Here is a 25,024-nt window from a genome sequence, read left to right on the forward strand (position 1 = left end):
ACTGAAATCTAATGTAAATTTTAAAATGTAGAAATAAATGTATAACTGTTTTAATGTAAAACAATAACTGTAAGTTGTTTATGTTATGACAACTAGTAATTTTTAACATTCTTTATATTATATTGTCCTAATTACAATAATTTTAATAAGATGTAACAAAATGTGCACTAAATTCATGTAATTTCTGTTCCGCTGAAAAATCAAACAGAAGGAAAAAATTGCAATTTGCAAAAGCAGGTTGGCTCTTGAGTATTCCTTAAGTATTTCATGCTGTCCACAAACTATTTTGATAACGCACAAAAATGCTGTCCACTGGAGACCAAAGGTAACTTTCTGAATGTAATACAGTATCTAATATCAACATATTTTCAGAGTCTAACAGATGTTTATGTCTTCATTTAGTTTAAACACAAAATAAAATAAATAAATAAAAATCAGACGGCGAACATCCTTTAAAATAAACTACACAAAGTTGAAGCATGAACTAAACACTATCTCTTGGGAAGATTAAAACATAAACTAATGTTGAGATGCATATCATAAATTTATTGAAACATTAAACAAAGATATACAGAGTGCAAGTAATCCGAAGAGTCATACTAAAGAATCAAGAAGAGCTAATACAGGAATATCATAAAATTACCTTTACCTACAATATTTAGAACATGGCATCAGATAATATTATACAAATCAAGCACATCATCATCAATTTAAAAAAAAAAACTAGTTTTGCAATGAATTTATAAATTTCTAAGGTACTAACACAAATACTAAAATACTAGTTCAATGGGAGCTTGTAAATAATTTAATTGACAAAGATGTAAGCCATTGTTCTTCCTAGGCGTAAAGCTAATAAATGAGGATTAGTTGATGAATTCAATAATCGAAATTAAATATATATATATATATATATATATATATAAATGCAGAGATATCTCTTATTTCGATTTCCATCAAATATTAGAAAAATTAACAAAAATCAGGAATAAAACTTAAAAAAAAATTTTTTAAGTTTTTTTTAAGTTTTTTATTTTCTAATTTTATTGAAAAATCTATTACTACGAGTTTTGTAGGAAAAAATTCTTTTGTAAAATTATTGAGTGTAATAATTTTTACAAAAAAAATCTAAAATTTATTACGATACTGGAAATATTGTAATTTTTAAAAAATATTAATATCAGAAGAATATTACGAGTGTGTTTTTATATATGAACTATCTGAATATAATTAAAGCATGTCCCTTTCACTCCCCCCCCCCCCCCCCACACACACACCGCCACCTGTATGAGTTGCTGCTCGTTGGTTACGGCTATGCTTTTTGTACTTAAAGTTTGGAATATTTATGAATTTGAAATAAATATGCATGCGTGTATATTAAAAAATAACAAATGTAATTATTAACTTCTCTCTCTCAAGCCTTTCGACGCCTAATAGCTGATCGTTCAACTCCTGCAAGAAAGTCTTAAGAAAATTCGATTTGGAAATACAAAAACGTTGCTGATCCATACTTAATTTGCGAAGAGTTGAGAAATATTCTTTTTCTAGATACACTTTTTGTAAAAAAAAAAAAAAAAAAAAAAAAAAAAAAAAAAAAAAAAAAAACACATTCGTTTTTGCTATTAATGCAGCCATATTCATTGTAAACCAGAAAGCATAAAATAAAAATATTGGAAGAGTATTTTTAACCATTCAAAAAGAAGCTAATTCATGAATTTGCCATCTAGCATTGTAATCTAAAGCAACCTGTTTTATTATCATAAGCCTAAAACTCTCACATCTTTATTTAGTTAATGTTTTTAACTGTGCCCAGTAATAATAATAATTAGTATTTTGGTGTTGTTGTTGTACGTGGGCCTTCCCGAATGTCCATTTAATAATCATTATAAGGAGAGAGAGAGAGAGAGTTCCTTTTCTAGAATTTGAAAATACGAATTAAATTTTCATAAATTTTTTTCTCTTTTTTCTTATATTATTGTGCAGGTTGTTAAATTATATTTATCAGTAAATGAAAACTTTTACATTTTACCAAAATTCATCAGAAGTAATATTTTAGAGTAACCCCCAGCGCCTTTTTAAATTAGAAAGTTTAGGAAAATTAACTGTTACTAGGAGATCGCGATTTTTTTCTTTGAATCAAACAGTAATTAAAAAGTAAAACAATACTTAGTTTAGTAGTCAATACATCGTTTATAAAGGAAAAAAGAATGATACGTAGTTAATCTCGACCATGCAAGCAGAAGTGGTGGTTGCCATGGAAATATAGATGTACAACGCCACATCGCTTTAGTAAGAGAAACAAACACATTTTCCTGTGACAATGAAAAAATGGAAGCATAGCGCCACATTACCTCCGTCTTAAAATAAATAACAATAATAAACCTTTAGTAGATTGGGAGATATTATTGCCATTTTAGGGGTCTGGTATCGCATAGAAGAAATTCCATTGAACAAAGTTTAATATGAGGTATGGATTTTAATTGGAAGTTTTTATAGCGATTCATTAATACTTCCAGCATTTTGTACTATTAGAAAGACGCCTGTTAAAAAAAAAAAAAAACACGCAACACATGACGAGGTATTTCATAAGCGCTTAAAACTCATTTGAAATGCTGGTGTTACACACATTTCTTATAACGACGTCTGGAATCTTAATAGTCTCCAGGTCTCGATTTACGGCTTTTCTTATTGATTCGCTCAATAGTTTTATAATTTTCGGTTTGAATCGATTCACTAATTCTTTACCAAGTACATTTAAAACTCTATTTATTAATTTTCCGAATGTTCCCCCTCCCATTAAATTCTCTAGGTTGAAAGTCACACTTTCGAAATTAAACTCGATGGCAATATCGGCAACACGTAAGCTTAGTCGATCTTTCAGCCCAAGTCTGAATTTTACTCTAATATCGGCATCTCTAACTTCCAGCTGAAGCTTGCCTCTTCCCGTTATGGGGAATAAAGTCACAACAGTACCGTTTAGTGAATAATTGTTGCTCTCCACTTCTATAAGAGGAAGAGTCAGATGAAAGAAGAATTCAAGTTCATCAAAATTGACGTCTATGTCAGAAATTTTAAACTCGGAGAGTCCTTTCATGTAAAGATCCATCGCCGAGAAAGATACCTTCACTTTGAATTTCTTTTCGTCAAATTTCACCTCTTTCATCCGGAATGGATCTAACGTTCCCTGTCCTGAGATTCCCTCTTTCATCTCTCTGCGAAACATATTCAGAAAGAGTTCTAACAAGGTCACAAATGGCGTTTGACTCTTTCTTCCTCCATCTAAAGAGAAAAATAAACAATCGTATGTAAAGTTATTCACATTCAGTCGCCAATGAACAAGAATGATGGGAGAATTGACGCGAATTTTGACAAATGGTGGTACCCACGAAGTTTGTCAGACAGCGACTAAAAGATTTCTGTTCGATGATAGCTAAAATCAGAAGAACATCATTGTTTCATGTAAACTGATAATGCAAGATAAATTTAAAATAAAATAAAAGAAGAAAATTTTCGCCGAATTAAAAGTTTTTGGGACTTACTTTCTGCTAAAAGTCGCGTCAATTCTACCAATTTATTCAGAGATCATCATTTATCCGCATGCTTGCGACAAAGTGACATGGCATACTGATGTTTATGACAGGATGCAGTCCACTCTGTTTTATTCAGGGGTGTGCCCTCATCCCTTTGATAGCTCTGTCATGAAAATCTGAATCATAAAGGAGGTATCCCTGTGAGCACTGCGGGCGAAGTGAGATTGTAACGTTATGAATGGATTTTGGGAGTTGACAATTTTTAGCAAAGGCGCGTAATGGGATTGATTCAAAAGATAGAAGCAAGAAGGGTTAATGAAAAATAAGAAACTCAGTTCGACACTTAAAAAATTCCCAGTATCACCAAACTGGGCATTAATACAGTAAGGTAAATCAGCAGGTGTCGGCAATTCAAAATTAGTAGAATAACAAGACAAAATCCTCTTATTTCTCAAGGACCCGCTGGTTTGTTTTAAATATTTTTAGAGGGGAAATAAACTTTTGCCTTAATTTTTTTCCATCCCTGAAGAATCACTTCATATAATGCTGCTTCCCCGATAAATCAAGAATTGCCAATTGGAGTTTAAGAAATTGGTTTCTTAGGCAAGAGGAGCTAAACTTGCTCTTCGAATGATACTTACCTTCAGCCAAACAACAAAGCGAACATGTAATGGCAATAATACTGAACGCAGCCACCACACGATTCATTGCACTCTTCATACTGTTTACAATCTTATTAAAGTTCAAAATCATTCACAGCCTGGTATTTTATAATATCGCGCAAAACCGAGCCATTTTGGAGTAAATGACGTTTGTCCTAATTATCTATGCATATCCGTCAGAAATTCCTCACATTTCCTTTTCCTTTCTTTCCCTTCTACGAACTCCTTCTGAGATAGTAGGAATGACAACGTGTTCTTCAGAGATAGTGTGCGAAGACATTTTTATGAAATCTTAGCGAATATTATTTCACCGTATTAGGTGGAGCTAAAACTATTGTTATCTGCGTCCTCCTCCCACTTTGAGGGTTTTTAATCTTTTTACCCCTGCTCATTGAAGTATTGTATTTTTTTGACACGTCTTCGTTTATATTTTGTTTCAGAAAGATCACTCTACTCTTCGAAAGATGGAAGATTTGAAATGAAGAACAAGTTTTATATGATGGCTTACTGCGATGACACATTTACTAATTATGATATTTCCTTTAAATAAATAAACAAGAGTTTACTTTGCATTGTTGAGCACGTTGTGCGTGCTTGCACGTTCACATTTGAATCCAGAACACCTAACTTGTCGAAAACATCCAAGTCATAGCTAGCCAAACAGGTAAACGTGTTGGGCTAATTATGGCTAGAATGTATTCCGTTGCTGTGCGTGCTCAACAATGCAAAGCATAATGTAAAAAAAAAAAAATGTTTAAAAAAAATCCTTTTATGGCTATATGGTCGTTGTCACCTTCTTAACCTTTTACTGTTTTCTTTGCTAGTTTTCGTTTTACACCTGAAGAAGCTCTATGTAATTAGGAGGAAACGTTGTATTTTGTTGATTAAAGTAATTACGAATATGTTATTCCGGTTAACTGCCATATAAAATCTCTTATCTGACTAGAAAATGACAATATCCATTAAATAAATAAATATTATTTATTTGTATTGATATATATATATATGTGTGTGTGTGTGTGTGTGTGTGTGTGTGTGTGTGTGTGTGTGTGTGTGTGTGTGTGTGTGTGTGTGTGTGTGTGTGTGTTGTTGTTGTTGAAGAAAACCGCCTCTTGAATGACTTATTCCATTCCACCCGATGCTTTGGACGCTCTTCATAGTTGAAACCTATGTTCAACAGTTTTTGCTCCTGGCAGAATTCCCATGATAAAAATCGAATTCCAGTTGAAGTGCAGTGAATGTCAATAACAATAGTTATGGCTTCGTATATAGAAGCTTCAAAGCCTGGACACAAAGTATCTGGACACTTTGCGTGCCTTAAAAATTTTGGATTCTACCACATGAAAATACTCGCATGTTTTGCACTGTATTCGATGTCAAGAAGCCACGTTCAACCGAACTGATAGACTTCCACCGTGAGATGATAGTTGGATGTCACATCAATGGTCTTTTTGTCCATAACATTGCTATCCGTCTCAGTATACCGAAATCCACCGTTGCTTATGTCATTCGTAGATGAAACGTTGATGATGCTACCACAGCAGAAAAACACCCTGGAAAGCCACCGACACTCATTTACCAAGATCGACGAGTTCCATTCCGGAATGTTCGAGCATTCCGCACGTCATCAGCTGCGGACCTCTCAGTCAATCTTGAAAATGCTGCAGGGACATCTATCAGGACTAGAGCTGCATGCCTTAGGTTACCACAGCAGAACTGCTGCGAACAAGGCACACATCATCCCCCCCCCCCCTCAACGCAAAACGACGTTTGTCGTGGTGTCTTCCACACCGCTCCAGGACCGTAGATGATTGGAAGAAGGTTCTGTGGAGAGACGAATCACGCTTTCAAATGTTTCACTCTGATGGTCATGTTTGAATCTAACCATTACCAGGAGAACTGTTCCGGCAGGTAACGGTATGGGAGTGTTTCAGTTGGATGGAATTGGTTCACTGGTGGAAGCACCCAAAACTATGACGTCTGATGGCTACCTTGAAAACTTCATGCTTCCGAAGGTGTGGAAGTACTTCAGCAGTGACTCTGCCATGTTTCAGCACGATAATACTTCATTCCATACTAAACTGCATGTCCGAGACTGGTTTCCACAAAGCAACGTTGATGTGCTGAACTGGCGCCAGCTCAGAGTCTAGACCCGAAACCCCCTCGAACATCTTTGGGATAAATTAAAACGCCAAATTCGCTGCTGACGACGACGGCCGTCATCAGCATCAGTAATGGGGTAGCTTTGCACGAGATGTGGAAGAATATTCCTGTTGCTGCGTATCAAAAATTGGTTGAAGGGTAGTTGCCGTCATTGAGGCCGAAGGTGGTCCCACTCGGTACTAGAAATGTAAATAAAACGCATTTTTTTTACCACAATCAAGTGTTAAAATACTTTTGTCAAGACGACTGCTTTTCATTTCGCGATCAAGTTGTAAAAAGAGATGGCAAAAAGTTATTTATCACCCAGGATTATTTTCATTAATCAGTCATTTTACACAATATGTTCCGTTAATAGTATAATGAACAAAATCTCAACAATGACACATTCACCTAGAAAATGACATTACTCATTAAGGAGATCTCTCTCTCTCTCTCTCTCTCCCTCTCTCTCTCTCTCTCTCTCTCTCTCTCTCTCTCTCTCTCTCTCTCTCTATGTGTGTGTGTGTGTGTGTGTGCGTGTGCGTGTGTGTGTGTATGTGTGTGTAACAATTTGCACAATTTACCTCCATTTCATTTTAACTCAGTGCTCTCACTCCCTGACTTGGATGCTCATCATTAATTCTCACTTCCTCCCCCCGCTCTCTCTCTCTCTCTCTCTCTCTCTCACACACACATTGTTCTGTAAAACTCATGTTAATCCATATTAATAGCAAACAATTAAATAACGCAGAGTTGTTAACGAACACTTTGCACAGCATATTGCTATTCTACACATTATTAGACAAAAAAAAAACGAAGATTTTTAAAAGAACTGAAAATAAAACAATAGAAGAAAAACAATTACAAACAAAATTGGATAGAACATGTAAATCGAATAGCCAACACCCGATATCCTAAACCATTGTTGTTATATTCCATCGAGTAGTTTTCGACTCCTGGTGATTCTATGAACATATCCTCTCCATTCAAATCTGTCCCCGGCCATATCTTTCAGAATTTCCAAGCGCATTCCACTTCTCTAACTCCACCCACCAATCTAATTCTTGGTTTCTTGCTTCCATCAACTTTAGCAAGCATCATCATCTTCTCCAGACTCGTTTGCTCGCATATGTCCGAAGTATGACAATTTTTACTTGATGATCATAGCTTCAAGGGAGCAATCTGACTTTTGTCCATCATTGATTTATTGGTTTGCTTTGCAGTCCATGGTATTCTTAGTAACCGTCTCCAAACATATAATTCAAATGCATCTATCTTCCTTCTTTTACTCTTTCTCAGGGTCCAACTTTCACATCCATACAGTACCACAGGGAATACCATTGCTTTCACGATTCTGATTTTTTTGCAAGGCTAATATCTTTATCTTTAAAGATCGCTCAAAATTTTCATTGCTTTCTTTCCGAGTAATAATCTTCTAACTTCTTCAGTACAATACCCATCTTTATCAATTCGGGATCCTAGGAGCACAAAATTGTTAACTACTTCCATTTTCTCCCCATCTACTTCAAAATCATTAAATTCACACGTTGTCATAACTTTTGTCTTTTGAGGGTTAAGTTTAAGGCCATATTTAGCACTTTCTCCTTTAACTTTCATAATAAGTTCCTCCAAACCTTCTTCGCATTCTGCTAGCAAAGTGGTATCATCTGCATACCTCAAATTATTAATATTTCTTCCACCAATTTTAATTCCAATTGAAGACTCCTCCAGCCCTGCCATTCTTAAAATGTATTCGCTGTACAAGTTAAACAGGTACAGAGATAAAATACATTCTTGTTGCACCCCTTTACCTATTGTGAAATACTCAGTTTATCCAAGATCTGTTCGGATAGTAGCTTCTTGTTCATAATAAAGATTACGCAAAAGGATAATGAAATGCTCTGGTACTCCCATTGTTCTTAAAACATTCCACAGTTTCACATGATCTACAGAGCCAAAAGCCTTACTATAGTCAAGGAAAAAAAGGTAGACATTCTTTTGATATTCCTGTGCTCTTTCTATTATCCATCTCACATTGGCGAGCTGATCTCTTGTTCCTCTGCCTTTTCGAAATCCTGCCTGTTCATTTCTGTATTCTGCATTTCTCTCTTTATAAATGGTTCCGGTCTTTTCTGAATGATCATAAGTATGACTTTACTTGCATGAGAAATCAGTGCTATAGTTCAGTAATTTCCACACTCTCTTGCATCGCCTTTCTTCAATATAAACTGATTTTTTTCCCATTCCCTAGGCCATGAAGTTGTGATTCAAATTCGCTGACATAGAGCTGTTAAAATTTTAACTGCCTCTTCTCACAGGGCTTTGAGCAGCTCAATAGGTATTCCATCTCCTACTGGTGCCTTTTTACTGGATAACTGTTGCAGTGTCCACCTCACCTCACTCTCCAGTGGTACTAGCTCCTGTGTATAATCCTGCTCTTCAAATTTCTCAGTAATTTTGGAGTCCTTTCTGTAATGGGCTTCTGTATACTCTTTCCATCTTTCTTTGATGTCTGCAGCTTCTGTAAGATATCCTTTGTGTTTACTTTTCAATATTGTCACCTTGGCACTAAACTTCCCTGTTAGTTCTCTGATCTTTTTGAAAAGATCTCTTGTTTTTTTTTTCTTGTTTTGGTCTTCTATTTGTTACCATTCCTGGTTAAAGTATTTTTCCTTGTCTCTTCTGGCTTGTCGTTGAAACTCTGCATTCAAATGCCGCACTTTCTGCAAATTTCCTGTGGCCTTCATTTTCCTCCTTTCCTGTGCAGTTTTGATGGCATCTTCTGACAGCCATTTAAACTTCTTCTTCTTCTTACAAACTGTTGGAATATTCTTCTTTGCTTCTGTTTGAATTATATCTTTAATCTCTTCGCATATTCATCTGGTTCTCTTTCACACAAATTGAGTGTGTCGAATCTTCTGTATACTAATATTGTATTCAGCTGGTATATATCAAATATCATATCTGATCGATATTTGTGTTGGTTTCAGTTTCCGTAATTTCACAGGTGTTCGTAGCCACTAACAATTCATGGTCTGTTTCACAGTCTGTATCGGGAAAAGTCTTGACAGACTGAATTGCACATCTTCATCTTCTTTGTTCGAGTATATAGTTAATTTGATTTCTGTGTTGTCCATCACCTGATGGACAACACAGAAAGACTTTAAACATCACAAAAGAAGATTGCGTACAATCTTCTTTTGTGGTGTTTAAAGCAGGTGTTAGCAACAAACAAAGAATTCTCTGCACAAAACTCAACTAGTCTCTTCCCTGCAGTGTTACGAATACCTAAACCAAAACGACCTGTTATTCCTTGTTCCTCAGTCTCTCCCACTTTTGCATTCTAATCTCCGACAAGTGGCCGTAAATATCGCTTTGGTGTTGCATCTATCACTTCTTGTAACTTGCCATAAAATTCTTCAATGTCTTCTTCTGGTGCCTCTGTAGTAGATGCATAAACCTGTATGATGGTCATATTAATTGAATGCCCACTGACTCTGAGAGAAATGATTCTGTCACTCACTGGATTATAACTTAATACATACCTAGCCATTTTTTTTCCTGAGTAAGAAAGATACTCCATTTTAACGACTTGTCTCATGTCCTGAGTAATACACCACATAGTCCCCTGACTGAAAATGGCCTGTTCCTGTCCATCTAAGTTCACTTATTCCCAATATAATCAGCTTCTTGCGCTCTATTTCCATCTTTATTATTTCCAGCTTACCTTGGTTCATACTTCTAACATTCCAAGTTACAATGTTGTGGTTTCTTGTGAAACACCCAAAGCAATTAATAAAATATAAACTAATTGGAAAGAGAAAGCCGGGTAAACTTCAAGAGAGTATTAGATGGATAATGAGATTGGACCAGACCCAATGTGGTCGATGTCCGTAATTATTATTATTATTATTATTATTATTATTATTATTATTATTATTATTATTATTATTATTATTATTATTATTATTATTATTATTATTATTATTATTATTATTATTATTATTATTGACCGCGCGGTTAGCCTAGTGGCTTTGCGCTTCGCAACCATATGCCTGGGGAAGGAGTGTCCCAGGTTCGATTCCCGTCGAAGACGTGAGGAATTTGAGGATCTTCCTCAGCCATAGCCAAGTTAGCCGGTCTTGGGCGGTCAGTAGGGTTTTTTCCGCCAGTTTGTCTGGGGATTTTCATCCCTCAAGCAGGCAAACCGGCCCGTGAACATACGCCTTTACAGTCAAAAAAAAAAAAATACCCCCCCCCCCCCAGTGGCAGACTAGGCGACGGGTCGGTTGGGAGTAGTACTAACAAAGAAGTCGCATCTAAAGTAACACGCGGAGCCTGCATGGGAAGCGGGAATAGCGCGTAGAAAAAGAAGAAGATTATTATTATTTTTTTTTTTTATTTCCAAATATTTCATAAACAGTGCTTGAAGTTACCCCTACTCCTGTATCCTGTATCCAAAAATTATGTGACTATCCATTTACATACCAATCATTAATTTATAAGCGCAAGTAAAAAATAAAAGTGCGAAAGTTTTCTATTCAAACATAAGAATAAATATTCTTATATTTATTAATTGAAAAAGACTTTATTAAATGGAGAAATTTATATCAATAAAATAAAGGCTAAATGGAGAATCACGCTGTATAGTCGATAAGCCTGCCCCCTCCCACAAGAAGCACATCCGTCGTACATTCGCGAGAGCCTTTTCGTTAGAAAAGAGGAGTTCGATACTTCCTGGGATGAGGAACTTCATCTCGGCATAAAAGAACTTTCTCACTAACAGTGAGTTAGCCGGTCTCTTACAGAGTTAGTGGAGTTGCAAGGCTATACAATTCGTTGAGACATTTTTTTTCACGACTGAATGCTGTGTAAGCATTATTAATTTGATATTTACGGAAATTACTAATTCCGTACTGCAAATTTTAATAAATGCCGCATATTGCAATATATAAACATATGTATGGATTATAGTAAAAAAGAAGAAAAAGGTCCTTAGTTCACAGTATTTTTATCTTATTATTATTATTTTGTACACGAAATTTTAGGGATGATAACTTCAGCAGTTTACCTAAACCACGAGCTCTTCAAGTTTCTGCAGATGAACATCGCGCACTGAGGGCACTCGCTGTTCATTCACGGTTTCGCGTCACGTGCTCTTGAAATATTCGTTCTCAGTTTAAATAAATGAAAGGCGATTTAAAATCAGTGGGATTTCTATTTTTCATTTTCTGCTTTCCAGTTATTCAGTACTTTGCAGCACCAAATCGATGCTTCTTGCAGGAAAGTAAGGAACTTTCACTTTTCTTAGTTCTTGGTTTGCTAGTGTTCTAAGAGCGTCTTCTAGGTATTTGACAATTCCTGGCTTGAATTTCTTGAACAACTTCTTACCAAGAGAAGTTAGAAGTTTGTTAAAGAAGTTTCCTAAAGGACGTCCTCCGCCCAACTTCTCGAGTTCAAAAATAACTTTAGAAATATTTAAATTTAGAAGAATGCTGAACACTTCAAGATATCCTCCGGGATTAACGGCGAGTTTTAATTCTCCTTTAACGTCCACGACCGTAGCCATCAATTTCATATTCCCCTGGCCTCTAATCCGCACGATGCGAGCCATCGATCCACGTAGAGAGTAATCTTCGCTTCTTAGCGTGAGAGCCGGAATCCTCAGATGGAAATGAAGCACCCGTTCGCACAGATTACAGCCGCCTGTCACGAACACAAACTCCGACAGACCTTCTATTCTGGGATTATTAACAACGAGCACAATTTTAGAATTCTCCTGGTTATATTTCACTTCGATGTTTTCAATTGAAAGAGGGTCCATGATCGGAATACTGAGCGATGGAATGCCCGTCTTCATATGCTTGCGAAATGAATCCAATATTCTTTCTATCACCTTCTTGCAGAGATTCTGAGGAATACTGCGGTATCCTGAAAAACAAAAGGACACATAATCGGTTATTCTGAATAGGCAATGGAGTATTTATTTAAAAAAAACCACAACAACAACGGTCACCCTCCAATTGATATCGATTATTGGAGGGTGAAAGTCTTGAGTTGTTTCGAATTACGAAACTAAATTCGTGTAATTATATTTGTTAATTACGTGCATTCTCCTGTCTGATTTGCCTGTTTCACGGAAAGATCAGCGTTTCTGGAAGAAAAAGAAATCTTCCTGCGCATGTGGGACCGGCCAACTCACTTTCAAATGCATTTCTGTAATTTACAGTACACACGAAGAAATTTCTGAAAGGAGGCTTTTGAAATTTGATTGCACACCTTTTCGTAACAATCGCCGCCTTAACTCATTCCGAATATTTCATGAAAGCGACAAAATGTGTTTGTCAAAAATTCTGTACTGAGTTTTACTTTTGCTCTTCTTCGATTCTTTACTCGAGACCGTCCAATTATTATCAAGTTTCCGAATTATAATGCATCAGCTAATCTGCCAAAAACAGAAGTCTGAGACCGGTATGCCACCATGTCAGCATAAAGGCAGGCTAATGAGCGCTTCTGAAACTTGTCTAATAAAGTCCCTCGTATTATAGACGGGATTATAACGTGCGACTCGTTCTCAGGCAAAAGGTGCGTGACGAAACTATAAACAGGCGTCTTATTATTGTACGTCTCTCTCTCTCTCTGTGTGTGTGTGTGTGTGTGTGTGTGTGTGTGTGTGTGTGTGTGTGTGTGTGTGTGTGCACATTTCATGAAAAAAGTGTATTGCATACTAGTAATATATGCACCAGATACAGCGTATTACAAAAGAGAGACAGACAGACAGACAGACAGACAGAGAGAGAGAGAGAGTTGAAAAATGCTAGCAAAACCGTCATGGTTAGGCAGAACACGTGTGCACAGGAATAATACCCGATTAAAGAGTAGAAATGTAAACACCACTCAGAGAGTAGAACATCAACGGCACGGATGGATGGGAGGCAATAAAATGTGAGCACATCTCGCGATTTGCATTTTCCTCGCTGAGGTCATTCCGCTTTAGTAAACAGTTTTGCAGCAGAAAAGTGGAACGCATATCACTGCTGGCGAAATCTAAGGGAAGTGTGCGGGAACAAAAGGCTTTGTCGTATAGGAAGGCCGCACGGAGTGGGGGGGGGGGTATCAGCATTTGGCCAAGGTGCAAAGGAATGCACAACGATCTATATACCGGACACCCTTCCATTTTTAGCCAAACCGAAGTACGGAACTTGTACTTCGTAGTCCCCTTTACAATGAACAACCAGTGGATACAGGGGCAGGGTGCACCTCTTCACATGACAGGAAATTCAAAGTGCAGCGATTCTGTGTTGGGAATGCGCATGGCCTAGCGAACTGCTCAGTGCTTCGCCAGGACAATAACGGCCCAGTAACAAGCACTCTGGAAGGTCATGTTTGGGAATAAATGCATTCGCTGTGGCCATGGGCGAAACATGGGCACGATTATATGACCCTGAATGTTACGGGGAGAATGATGAGGAGGGGGAAGCGATGTTAGGGAGAATCATATCACTATAGATCAACCGTTCGAAGAAACTATATCAAGAACTGGGTAATGTGAAGGTGACTCGGACTGAGGGGTGGGGTAATATTTCGATAACAGCCCATAGTGCTCTCTTGTTTCAAGTAGTACCGGAGGACCACGGTTAATGTACAGTTTTACAGGGACCCATGCGAAGAATGTCCATTTCATTTCCAATGTCCGTGCATTACTCGCAATAGATGAGGTTTTATTTTCTCTTATGGTAAGACACACTCTTGCTGGTATTAAAAAAAAATTTTTTTTGGCTCTTTCTATATGTGAATATCAAGTGAGATGCTTTAGTTAGTAGACAGTGGAGCGTTAAATATGTTAGCCACGAAACCACCAAAAATGCATACATATAGAAATGAAACCAATTCAAATAAATATAATACGTTACTTAAATAATATTCAATCTTCTACAGAAAGTAGGAAAATTTAGTTATTATAGCTGTAAATTAACTGACTGACTAACAACAAGAGCTGATCGCATGAGTGTTTAAAAGCAAAACCCTGTCCAGCCTCCTTGGTAGTGGTTGGGTGCAAATTTGGATCCGTCAATGAAAATTACATGTGGCTTTCCTCTCTCTGTTTTTTGCTTAGTGAAGATGTGTTTCCATGCTGATTTCATTCATGCGGGGAGGGAAGGGGGAAAAACAATAACCTCCAAGAACAGGATCAGGCTGCTTTAAAATAATGAATCGAAGCTCAAAATAAAAAACTCTTATATACTAACTTCTTATAACTTGATTAACAAAAAAGTGAATAAAAACACATTAAATGACCATCCCTAAACATTGACGTAGCTGCTCTGAATGAGTGCAGCGAAAAGTAAAAAAAAAAAAAAAAAAAAAAAAAAAAAATGCTACACGAGCTCTCTTACAGCCTTGATGGACGGACAGAAATGGCTCATCTCGTCAGCAAACATTTCTTTCGGAGAATCTCTACCACGGGATGCTGACGCCACAGTTGCTTGAATAAACTGAGAAACACCAAATGCGTTTGACGTACGTTTTGGTTACCATTCTCTCTCTCTCTCTATCTCTCTCTCTCGATCGCCCAGCAAAGGTTTCGCAACGTTCCCCCCACAGTCAACGTCCTGTATACGTGTTCCTTTTCTTCCCTGACAATTATACAAAGCGTAAATTAATAAACCAAAACTGTACTTCCAAAACTTGCGAAAACTGTAATTGAATAACTGACTTATAATATTTGGAAGTAGTGATCTTCGATACATAACCTCCTTTCTTATTATACAAGATACTCCCCACATAATTTCGGTGCACCGATTATCTTAACGTCAGTGGCGTTGTGGAAGCGTGCACAAGATCCACAACATGCGTGGGCTCCGAGAACACGCTGGCAAGTGGAAGTGTGTGGGACAGAAAGTGTTTACAAAATGTCACCGAATAAATTTATTTACGTTCCTAGATTTACGTGTTCCGTATCTTTACATTCAATGAAGAAACTTCAAATTTTGAAAATATGTCGAGTGTAATTGCTTGGTATATTAATTATAATTACAATCAATATTACTGCAGAGCGCTAACTCGGCATATTCTTCATGACTGCTGTGAATGAGTGTTGAATCGATGCGCGCGCGCGCGCGTGTGTGTGTGTGTTATTTAGAAGGACGCCTAAAGATCCAGCTAAGGTTATGTGGTTAGTGTACTTAAGTCCGGTCTTTCTTCCCGTAAAACAGGATGTTTTGCGGGTTGAGAGACTCCAAATTTCCGGGAGGAAAATCCTGGTACCTACGAATGAGAATGGCTGACTAACTCGCCTTCCGCTGAAAAGACCTTAAGAAGGGTTATGAGCGTTCTAGACAGGACTTCAACTCAGCTCTTTCCAATCAAATGCATTGTGCGCGTGAGGAGGGGTGGACAGTGGATGCTTCATCACTGTAATTTTTATGAAATTTTGTATACAGTTGCAACACAGAACCGGAATACAGGAATTATCTGATGAAAAAAAATCGATATTGTTTTATTGATTTTGTCTGCAATTCGAGATTTGCTCTGCAGTCTGTTTTTTTTTTGTTTTCTTTTTTAGAAAATAAAAAGCACAAAAAATCCTCTCTCTCTTTTAGAGTGACGAGAAACCGGAAATGGGTTCATAACTATAAGCATTTCTATTTTCTGAATATAAATTTATAAAATGTTTTTGTTGATTTTCTGTCACTATATCGATGTCCAGAGGGGACCGAACATACTACTTCCGTGGAACCGAAATTTTTTCTGCTGTACCACTGCTTAGGCTCTCTTCCACCGCAGTGCAGTGACCTGTCTCATCTTTTCCCACAAAGCTCCAACTCGGATGTTTCTCATCAAGTATTTTCCTAAACATTTCCTAATTTCAGCGGCCATCTTAAGTCAGAGAATCTTCTGGACCGCTTATTATCGCTAGGGAATCAGTACAGAATTTCGTTTTCCCATCAGCCGTCTTCTTCTTGCTTTATTTCCAGTTTAGCTTCATTTGAAGTTTTTATTCGTGTAATCCGACCAGATTAACGGCTAGAAGAACTCACGCAATTTACAAACAAAGAATACTTATGGGCATAGGGATAACCAACCACCTTTTCCTAGAGTTACGGTTACGAAATCCAAGGATAGTCGGAAGGTCGTGGGCGCTTAAGTGCTTGCTAGGGCCACCGATGAATATGATGACTCTTGTAGCATCTTCGATCGTGGTGTTCATTTCCAGTCATAACATCTTTGTGATTAACCCAGTTCCTCGCTCCTTTTCTCTCTCTTGGTATAGCTACTAACATAAATCTCCCCCTTGCCCTTAAAGTCGTCTGTTCATTCCTTTCATATGGTCATTCAACGGCCGTGAGCTCCTTTTACGGGGAGGTACGGCACCACCTCAATCTCCCTATTTTTATCAGGGCTCGGGACCGGCATAGCTGACAATTCAGACTGTGGCTGGAGAGATTGTCTTAAGTATTCGTGTGTGTTCACGGGGCAAGTTTGCCTACTTGAGGGATGAAAATCCCCAGATAAACTGGCGGAGAACACCCTGCTGTCCACGTCCAAGACCAGCTACTTGGCTATGGCTGAGGAAGACCCTTAAGCTCCTCACGTCGTCGACGGCAATCGAACCCAGGACACTCCTTCCTCAGACATGGTTGCGAAGCGCAAAGCCACAAGGCTAACCGCGCGGACATTAGTCGTCTGTAGTGTAGCTTTATGAATCATTTTCGCATTCTCGTTACGTGTAAACTGGAAGAATAAGTGTTAATGAAGAATATATATTCGACAGCATACTCTGGAATTTAGCGCATGTTTAGCGAAATCACCTGTGAAAGCCAGCTTGTTCTTTCGTTTCGTAACAGCATTTATGTTAGATTCCACTTGTTGGTTATAATCATTGCGAATATTACGTCCAGTACTGACAAATAAACTGATGGGTCTGTAACTTTATAAGTCCTTTCCGCTTACCTCCTTATGTAATGGTATTACTATTATGGGGTTATTTCAATTTTGTGGTGTTTTTTCGTGGTCCAAGGTATTTCGGGCAGAAGTTTGAAAGAATGTTTAGAATTTCTACTTCTCTGTATATTAGTTCAGTAGTTATGCCATCTTCTCCTAGTGTTTTTTAATCTTGATGTTTCTTATAGTCTTTTCAGCTTTCTCTGGAAGAATCTCTCCCTTTCTGTCTCTCTCTTTCTCTCTCGCGTTTAATTTTTGTTTTGTTTTTTGGCTAGATTGCAGCTGTACGTCCAATATCCTTTGCAATTTTTTTTTGATTGTTTTACATAATCCTGTGTATCCTGTTTTTGTCTTTTATTATCCCGTTTTTTCCTTCATTTCTCGTTCATTCAACAGTTTTTGTTCGTATGTTTATTTCCACCGTTCTGCCGTGCCTTTTGCTATCTCTACTAGGTTTCTTGACGATGATTCGTTTATTTCATCACTGTTTTAATTTTCTTCTAAATTTTCCAACAGACACCCTCAGCCGTTCTTCAGTTCTATTTGGTAGAACGAAGCTTCTCCAGATCGAGGACTGGCATTTAGTAGCTTTGATGTTTCAACTTGTATGGGTATTTTCTACAACTCATTCGTGTCTGTGATCGCTTCTTGTTCTAAGGAGGGAAACTTCTTCTACTATTCCTTTTTCCACTAGGTTATAAATTAAATAAAAAATGCCAAGTGTAAGCAAACAAAGTTCAAGCATATGAAAAATCTTCACGATTAAACTACTTGTATATAGAAGCCGATAACTTCCCATTAATTGCCTTGGTAGTACTCTAGTCGTGAAGATATTCCACGCGCAAACTTTGTGTTTTTTTATACTATGATAAAGGATTAAACAAGAACATATTTTCGTGGTAACTTTAAATCAATTTTTGTTCAAAATCATTTAGATCATGCCGATTTTCTATCAGGATTGCTTTCTCTCTCTCTCTCTCTCTCTCTCTCTCTCTCTGTGTGTGTGTGTGTGTGTGTGTGTGTGTGTGTGTGTGTGTGTGTTTACTTTGGGGAGGCTATCATTACGTACTTTTTGTATGCTTTTTAGCAGAAGTTTTTATTAATAGTGAAATCTCTTTTTTTTAGGATTCATTGATGAAAAATGAACTTTCCTCGAAAATAAAATAAAGATTTTGGATTGAATTAAAAAAAAATTCTGAAATCCTGTTAGGCAACATGTTATTATTTTATAACTTACTACTTCGCGCCTTTTTATAGAATTTTCCATTGATCACATACGATTTTAATGTCTAAAGAACGCAAGTAATCGAAATGTGTGAAAAGGAACTACCACAAGAGCACTTTTTGAGGGAATGCTTCCTTCTCTGCTGCGGTTTCAACAACTGCAGTGCCACATCTTCGATGTAATTGAGCACGGCAGAGCATATAGAAATGGCATCATTGTGGCCTCAGAGCTTCTGTAGCTCAGTTCAACGAAGCGCTTTGGTTGAAAAGATCGGGTTCGGATCCTTAGGAAGCGAAGAATCTTTATTGCGGCTTCAATGCAAAGTGAATGGGCTGGTCTCATGCGGAGGTAGCAGAGTTTTGCAAACCAGAAAAACGCAATTCACACTCAGAAACATGCATAAGACTACCCGCATTATTATAAAACTACACTATTACTGTTTATGGCTTCAGAATATCGCAAAATGTTGTTGTTGTTCTTAATCAGAACTCAATAGTTTTTGAATTTAACGGTGAGTGACCCAGCAGGTTCTAGTCTTCTTACAAAATGTGAATTAACTACACTAGTGTCATTTGATGATATTCTGGAAGTTTTTCGTACACTTTGCAAGGTGGCACCGTATCCGAAGAAGGAAAGGCGCGTTAAATAAAAGGATATTTTTCTTCGAGTAAAAAATAAATAAAATACGTGTGATAAAATGTATTTTCGTATGATGATTTTGATCACCAAAGAAACTTATATTAAGTGTGTCCACTTCATGATATAAAGGCTACAATAACGGAAATTTTGTTTCAAGTGGTTGCTACAGACCTACTTAAGAGAGAGAGAGAGAGAGAGAGAGAGAGAGAGAGAGAGAGAGAGATTCAAAATTTGTTTAGAGGACAAAACAGCTCTCTTTATATATCAAATTGGGTCCAACTCAACCTTAACTAAAAATTCCTCATATCTCTGCAATTACAAATATTTACAATGGAAATATTCTTATTATGTTACCGTCTGTATATTGTTTGGTAAAGCCGAATATAGGATCGTATATTGCAGTTTTCTTTCGAAGGAAAAGGTTCAACGTTCCCTCCAATTGTTTACACCCTTGCGCAGAAAGAAGTTCGTTAGGTGCGTCAAGAAACAAACTTTCGAATATGTAAGCTCAGGAAACAATAAGTATGCAGATATTCCGATTTGAAACTTACGCATCAACTTAGTAAATGACATTGGTGGGGGAGACAGAATGATAACAATAGATTTCACAATCATATGAAGTTGGGAGGAAAAAAGCACGTGGGTAGTGGGTGACTTTTGAAATTCATTGTTGTTACTCTACCTTTTGAATTATCATTTATACACAGGATGATCTAAAAATCCCCGAATAATTTTCTTTTCTTGTGCCTTACGTGTTTCCAAATTTGTTTTCATTGCACGAGTGGCATTTAAAACTCAATTATTTATCAAGGCAGCGCATTTACATTGGAAGAAAATTAGAGGAAGAAAAACATATAATGTATTCGTTTAAAAGTTGCAATACATTTAGAAGGGAAAAAGCAAAGAAAAATATCAAAGAAGAAACGCTGCTAATAAAATGCGCTGTGTAATATTAAATAATGAAAACATTAGGAGATCTGACTGAATTTGCAAAGATAAATCCTAGTCATAGTTGCACAACTTTAATAATGAATTGTTTGACACGTGACGCATTGTTGAACGAATCTCCAACCTCATTGTTTCGTTTTCGGTCCCGTAACAATCAATGAAGTTGGAGATTCGTTCAACAGTGCGTCACGATAGATTCAATCGGTAACAATTTAAAAAAAAAAAAAAAAGCGCAATTAGATAAAATGAATAGAACTTACCACAGGCGGACAACCACACTTGAATCTTGCATAAATAACACGCACAAAAAATAATTACCAAGGCAGTTATTGTGACATTTAGGCAGTTGTATACGGCAGAAACAATGGACACAAGCGCTGTGCAGATTAGAAATAGAACGAAGAACACAGCCATATTTTTATAGTGTACTAAGAATCGGATAAATTTTCGTTCTCTTCCGACGCTATCGCAAGCGACAATTCGTGATTGCAGTGTTATCGCGTGCAGGCACTCGTGCCGTGACTGCCAAACTGGAGTTCATTTCCTTCCTGGAAAAGGATTGAGTGGAAGAACAGTCGAATGTTATCGTCTTCGTCGTTTGTGATTAACAAAAATAAAGCCGAAACAATCCAAATGCTGTGTCTACCACATGTTTCGAAAAGACGTGTAAACAAACAAAAAAAAATTAAAAGTAAATTATAAAAAATTTTTTCTGATATTTAAAAAAAATCGTGGTGCAATAACTGATGATTAACATCTTTGATGAAATCGACTGTGGATTGAAATCTACAGTCGATTTCGATTACAGATTAAAATGCTTCTTTAACAAAATGAATTCTAAAGTAAATTAGAATCAGGAAAATTGTAAGTTGAATTCGTGTCTTTTCATCCCCCTCCCCCAAAGGGAATATAACGCATTCTTTTAGACTCGTTATAAGGAATTCGTTAAACATCAAGCCTGAACCCTTCTTCGCGACAGGTGTGAGCATTTTTGCCGAAATGCGAAGAGATTAGCGGCAGACATCTTGTGTTTCTTATCCTAACTAGTATATCACATGCGTGTGTATCGCATACGTTATACTGTACATTTTTTGGGGGAACAAAGTGGCTTAAAATCTGTACGGTACCAAAGAAGAACGAAATCAGAAATCGACTGAAAAAAAATCTGGAAAATTTCCTTTAGATCTGGCGATCTAATCCAATTTATATATATGACGTTGAGAGTCAGTTTCCAGAATTATATTCCCCTTTGATTTGCCACTAAGTAGTCGATATTTTCATCGCTCTTCCTTTCTTATTAGAGGCAGTACGAAACCCTGTTTCTGCTGGGAGAGTTCCTAATTTCTCTAACCTGAGTAGACCTAAAATATTTATTGATTCATGCGATATTATGTCCTCGCGTTGCCTTTTATAAGTACATGCAGCTGAAAATCTGATGAATCTGAAATTGATGAAAATACCACAAGAACGATTGGAACTACTCCACGGGAAGAGGATTCAGTTTTGGGACGAGTGGGAACAATTTTTAATATTAACGGCGACCGAGAAAGAGTTGACAATTTTAGACATTTTGTTTTATTAACATAATTTACTATTTCAAGCTATTTATTTTCAAATTTTAATTTTGAAAATAATTCCAGACATTATTATTATTATTATAACACGACATCTCCAGGCAAAGTCGTCGTAACCCACTAAGTAACAACAGCAATGCCTAGAAGCGGCAAGTTTGGAGAGTGGTAAAATGGCAATCTCAACCACAAGAATGCCTTTAAAAAAAAAAAAAAAAATTCATTTTCTGGAATTTAGGGACGAAAAATAGCGATTGCATTTGAATAGAATATCATACTGCACAACACAACACACGTTTACAAGATAATTTTAATATTGCATAATGCAAGAAGCGTAAATTTCATTTATTTAAAAAAAAAAAAAAAAAAAACGTGAATTGAACACATTTGCTTCTTTTTTTTTTACTCTGATTTCTTGGAGAAGGAAGACTGATTCCACCCTTTGGAAACTTCTAATAACCGGAAATGCCCGTCCACATGCAACAAAGCGTAACTTCTGTACTAGCATATTCCGTCGTTAGGTGGCGTACTGTGTTGGCATGCAGAAGTGAATGACCTGTCCAACAACGTTTAACGTCTGTTTCTGACGAGGACCGAATGATAATCCTCATGAAGAACGCGCCCTCTGGTGTATTTCGAAAATCACAGCCCGAATTTCAAAATGAACCAGTACTCCCACTTTTCCGGAGAAGCTGAAAAGGCGAAAAAAAAAAAAAAGAAAAAGAAAAAGAAAAGAAAAAACCCTCTCTTAATGCATGAATTGCTTACAGTTACTTGCAAATAAACTAAAGAAACTTAACTTATTTAGCATTTCTTTGCAACAATAATTCCTTTGACAAACTGATCGAAATCAATATCACGAACTCAGAAGTAAAAGAATACAAAAGAACATTATAGACTCCGATTTTCGTATTTCCCAAGGCGTTAAGATTCCAATTAATAAAGCTTAAAAAAGTCTGTCATATGATGTATTAGACAAAATACAGGAAGATTTAATTTGAAGCCATTTTCTGAACTAGTGGAAATTTATGTATGAAGAATTTCTTCTCTTCTATTTTCTTCTATTTTATCTTCGTCGGACTAACGTAGATTCTCAATGTAAACACTTTTACTGCCTAAAACATGCGCCTCCATATCGGCGTAGAGCACAAATGTCTTAAATACATAGATATATATATATATATATATATATATATATATATATATATATATATATACTAGGGGGTATCTTCCCCCCCGGCGACTACGGCGTCTAACCCCCCCCCCCCCCCCCGAGTTCCTGGCTGGTAAGCCGGAGACAAAAAAAAGTGGCATAAAAACGTTTCAAATTTCGGCTTATCTTTTTATATATATAGAATAGATATACCCCCCCCACACACACACACAATAAATAAAATAAGAGTTAATAATTTGGACTATTAAATTAAAATTCAATAACATACATATGTACATTTTACCAGCTCCTTATCCCACACCCCACACTTCCTTTGTTGGAAAGAGGGGCTGAAATTGTGTCTAGGACGCAAGTAAGCTTTCTATTGGTGTTTCAATTGAATGTAAGCTGGTTGGCTTCATACATAAATGTCAAAGTTCCCTCTTCCGAAAAACAGAAATCGGAGGGAAGCATACACAGTTATGCGATGTGATGCACTTGCCACTACTAAACAACTATTCTTCTTCCATGCCCGCGCATAAATATTGTGTGTGTGTGTGTGTGTGTGTGTGTGTGTGTTACGATTAAAGAGCATCTTTTTAAGTAGAGTAAAATTACGTCAGAGACTGTTTTTTTTTTTCCTAGTGTGCAGGACACCAGAAAAAATAAGAGCATTCAACTGAAAGGAAGGACCACAAAAACTGATGACGTAATGCGGACTCATCTGAATTCAACATACCACATAACAGCACGTTGTTACTATCATCATAATATTAACTCCACCATGCACCTTTTATTATCGCGTATGATTATTTATTGAGCTTGAATACGCCTTTAAACGATTCAACGAATGAATTAAAGATTAGAATCAAATTGGTTCAATCATTTTAACTAACTTTTTGTCTTAAGTTTTATGATAGCTCCTAAAAGATAGTTTTGTTTCAGGAAATGAGTGTACTTGCATATAATAAACTATTACATTGTATTAAGGTGTTTCGCTTTTCAAAATATATAACAAAATAAAAGATATTCGGTATTCATTTCACTGTTTCCAAATGATGGATAGTGCAGCATCACTGTTATCTGTGTTCGGACCCCCTTCGATCGCTTTTTCCTTTCTTCACGCGTTAGTGCTTCAGCACGTTAAACAAACAGGTTAATGACTGTGCCACCCATTTCCCCAAATCTCAACAAGTAAGGTTGTTTCAATTTACCAAAAATCTGGGAGGTGGTCAATTTAAGATCAAATTAATTCTTTTTAATCTTCTCTTTATTCAACAACAGGTTTAAGAATTAAGACTTAGTTCTTTGTTCTGTCCGTAACAATTTTTAAACTGGTTCCGCTGTTAGCTTAATTGTTCGTGTACTTTGTGCTCTGAAGATACTGGGTACAACACCAGCAAAATATCCGCAATAACTTAAATAAATATTAATTAATTTGTTACTATTTTTGTGTTGTGAATTAAAAACCGTTAAAACAAACGAAACAATACATTAAATTTTTTTAAAAAAATACGATTTTTAATGGATAAAAGGACGTCGCCTTCTGTGAATGACAGATCTCCCTCAGAATTTCAGAATTAAATTTCGCATTGGGTTACTTGCCTTATGTTAATTGGTATTTATAAGTGAACCCATTGGATATCCGCACTTTACTACAACATTTGTTAACTTCGACCTTAATTTAGTTAACCATGCATGCAAAACGTGGAACTGTTAAACCTTTAAAACAGTGCACGATTTCATTAATTAAACTCTGTTTATAAAAATCGTTTAATTAACAAGTTCTTTTTTTTTTTAATTAAAAGTTTCTTAAGTTTTTTATTATATAATTGGAATGTGTAAATTCATGACTTCGGCACATATGAAGCAGGCGAATGACGTTGTGCGATCGCCTTGATCATTACGGTCATTTGATTGGCGAATATTTCTTGGAACGACGATTTAAAATCTAATCTTGAAAAGTATTTCTTATCAGGCGGGAAAAAAGTGCCCTGAAATAAAGTAACTCAATTTGTGGCGCTGTCTCGCTGACACAGCGTCAAAAGTAAAGCTGCTCGCTTCTCAAGCAAAGAAAAGAAAAAATCCTGAAATGTCTCCGTTATTTCATCCGTAGAGGTAATAATACAACTTGGGGACTTTTTGAACTGTGCTTAAACAGCAAAAGAAGACAGAATAAAGTCGGTTGAAAGTCCCTGTGTGTTCTGGGAAGC

General features: G+C 36.7%; 1 protein-coding gene across 2 annotated transcripts; it reads right to left on the reverse strand.

Moving 5' to 3' along the window:
* Window positions 1–1,619: 1,619 nt before the first annotated feature.
* Window positions 1,620–20,522, reverse strand: LOC150106200 (uncharacterized). 2 transcript variants are annotated; one of them, XM_090392224.1, is made up of 3 exons: window positions 20,348–20,522; window positions 11,403–12,262; window positions 1,620–3,276 (listed from the first exon to the last, which is right to left on the reverse strand). In XM_090392224.1, the coding sequence occupies exons 1-2, from the start codon at window positions 20,499–20,501 to the stop codon at window positions 11,574–11,576; spliced, it is 843 nt and encodes a 280-aa protein (XP_090248350.1). In that variant the 5' UTR covers window positions 20,502–20,522; the 3' UTR covers window positions 1,620–3,276; window positions 11,403–11,573. The 2 variants fall into 2 exon arrangements, with proteins under 2 accessions (XP_090248350.1, XP_090248351.1); XM_090392225.1 differs by lacking the exons at window positions 11,403–12,262; window positions 20,348–20,522 and adding an exon at window positions 4,169–4,593.
* Window positions 20,523–25,024: the final 4,502 nt, after the last annotated feature.

Source organism: Typopeltis vanoorti, chromosome 5 (genome assembly GCF_054136105.1).
Source record: "Typopeltis vanoorti isolate ZY-2024b chromosome 5, IOZ_Tvanoo_1.0, whole genome shotgun sequence".
NCBI lineage: Eukaryota > Metazoa > Arthropoda > Arachnida > Uropygi > Thelyphonidae > Typopeltis > Typopeltis vanoorti.

Bases quoted from the DNA above. Each gene is read 5' to 3' on its own strand.
- LOC150106200 (XM_090392224.1), bottom strand. From the start codon at position 20,501: ATGGCTGTGTTCTTCGTTCTATTTCTAATCTGCACAGCGCTTGTGTCC. The intron at 12,263-20,347 runs GTAAGTTCTATT...TTTGTTTTTCAG, and splicing joins AGTGTGGTTGTCCGCCTGTG to GATACCGCAGTATTCCTCAG.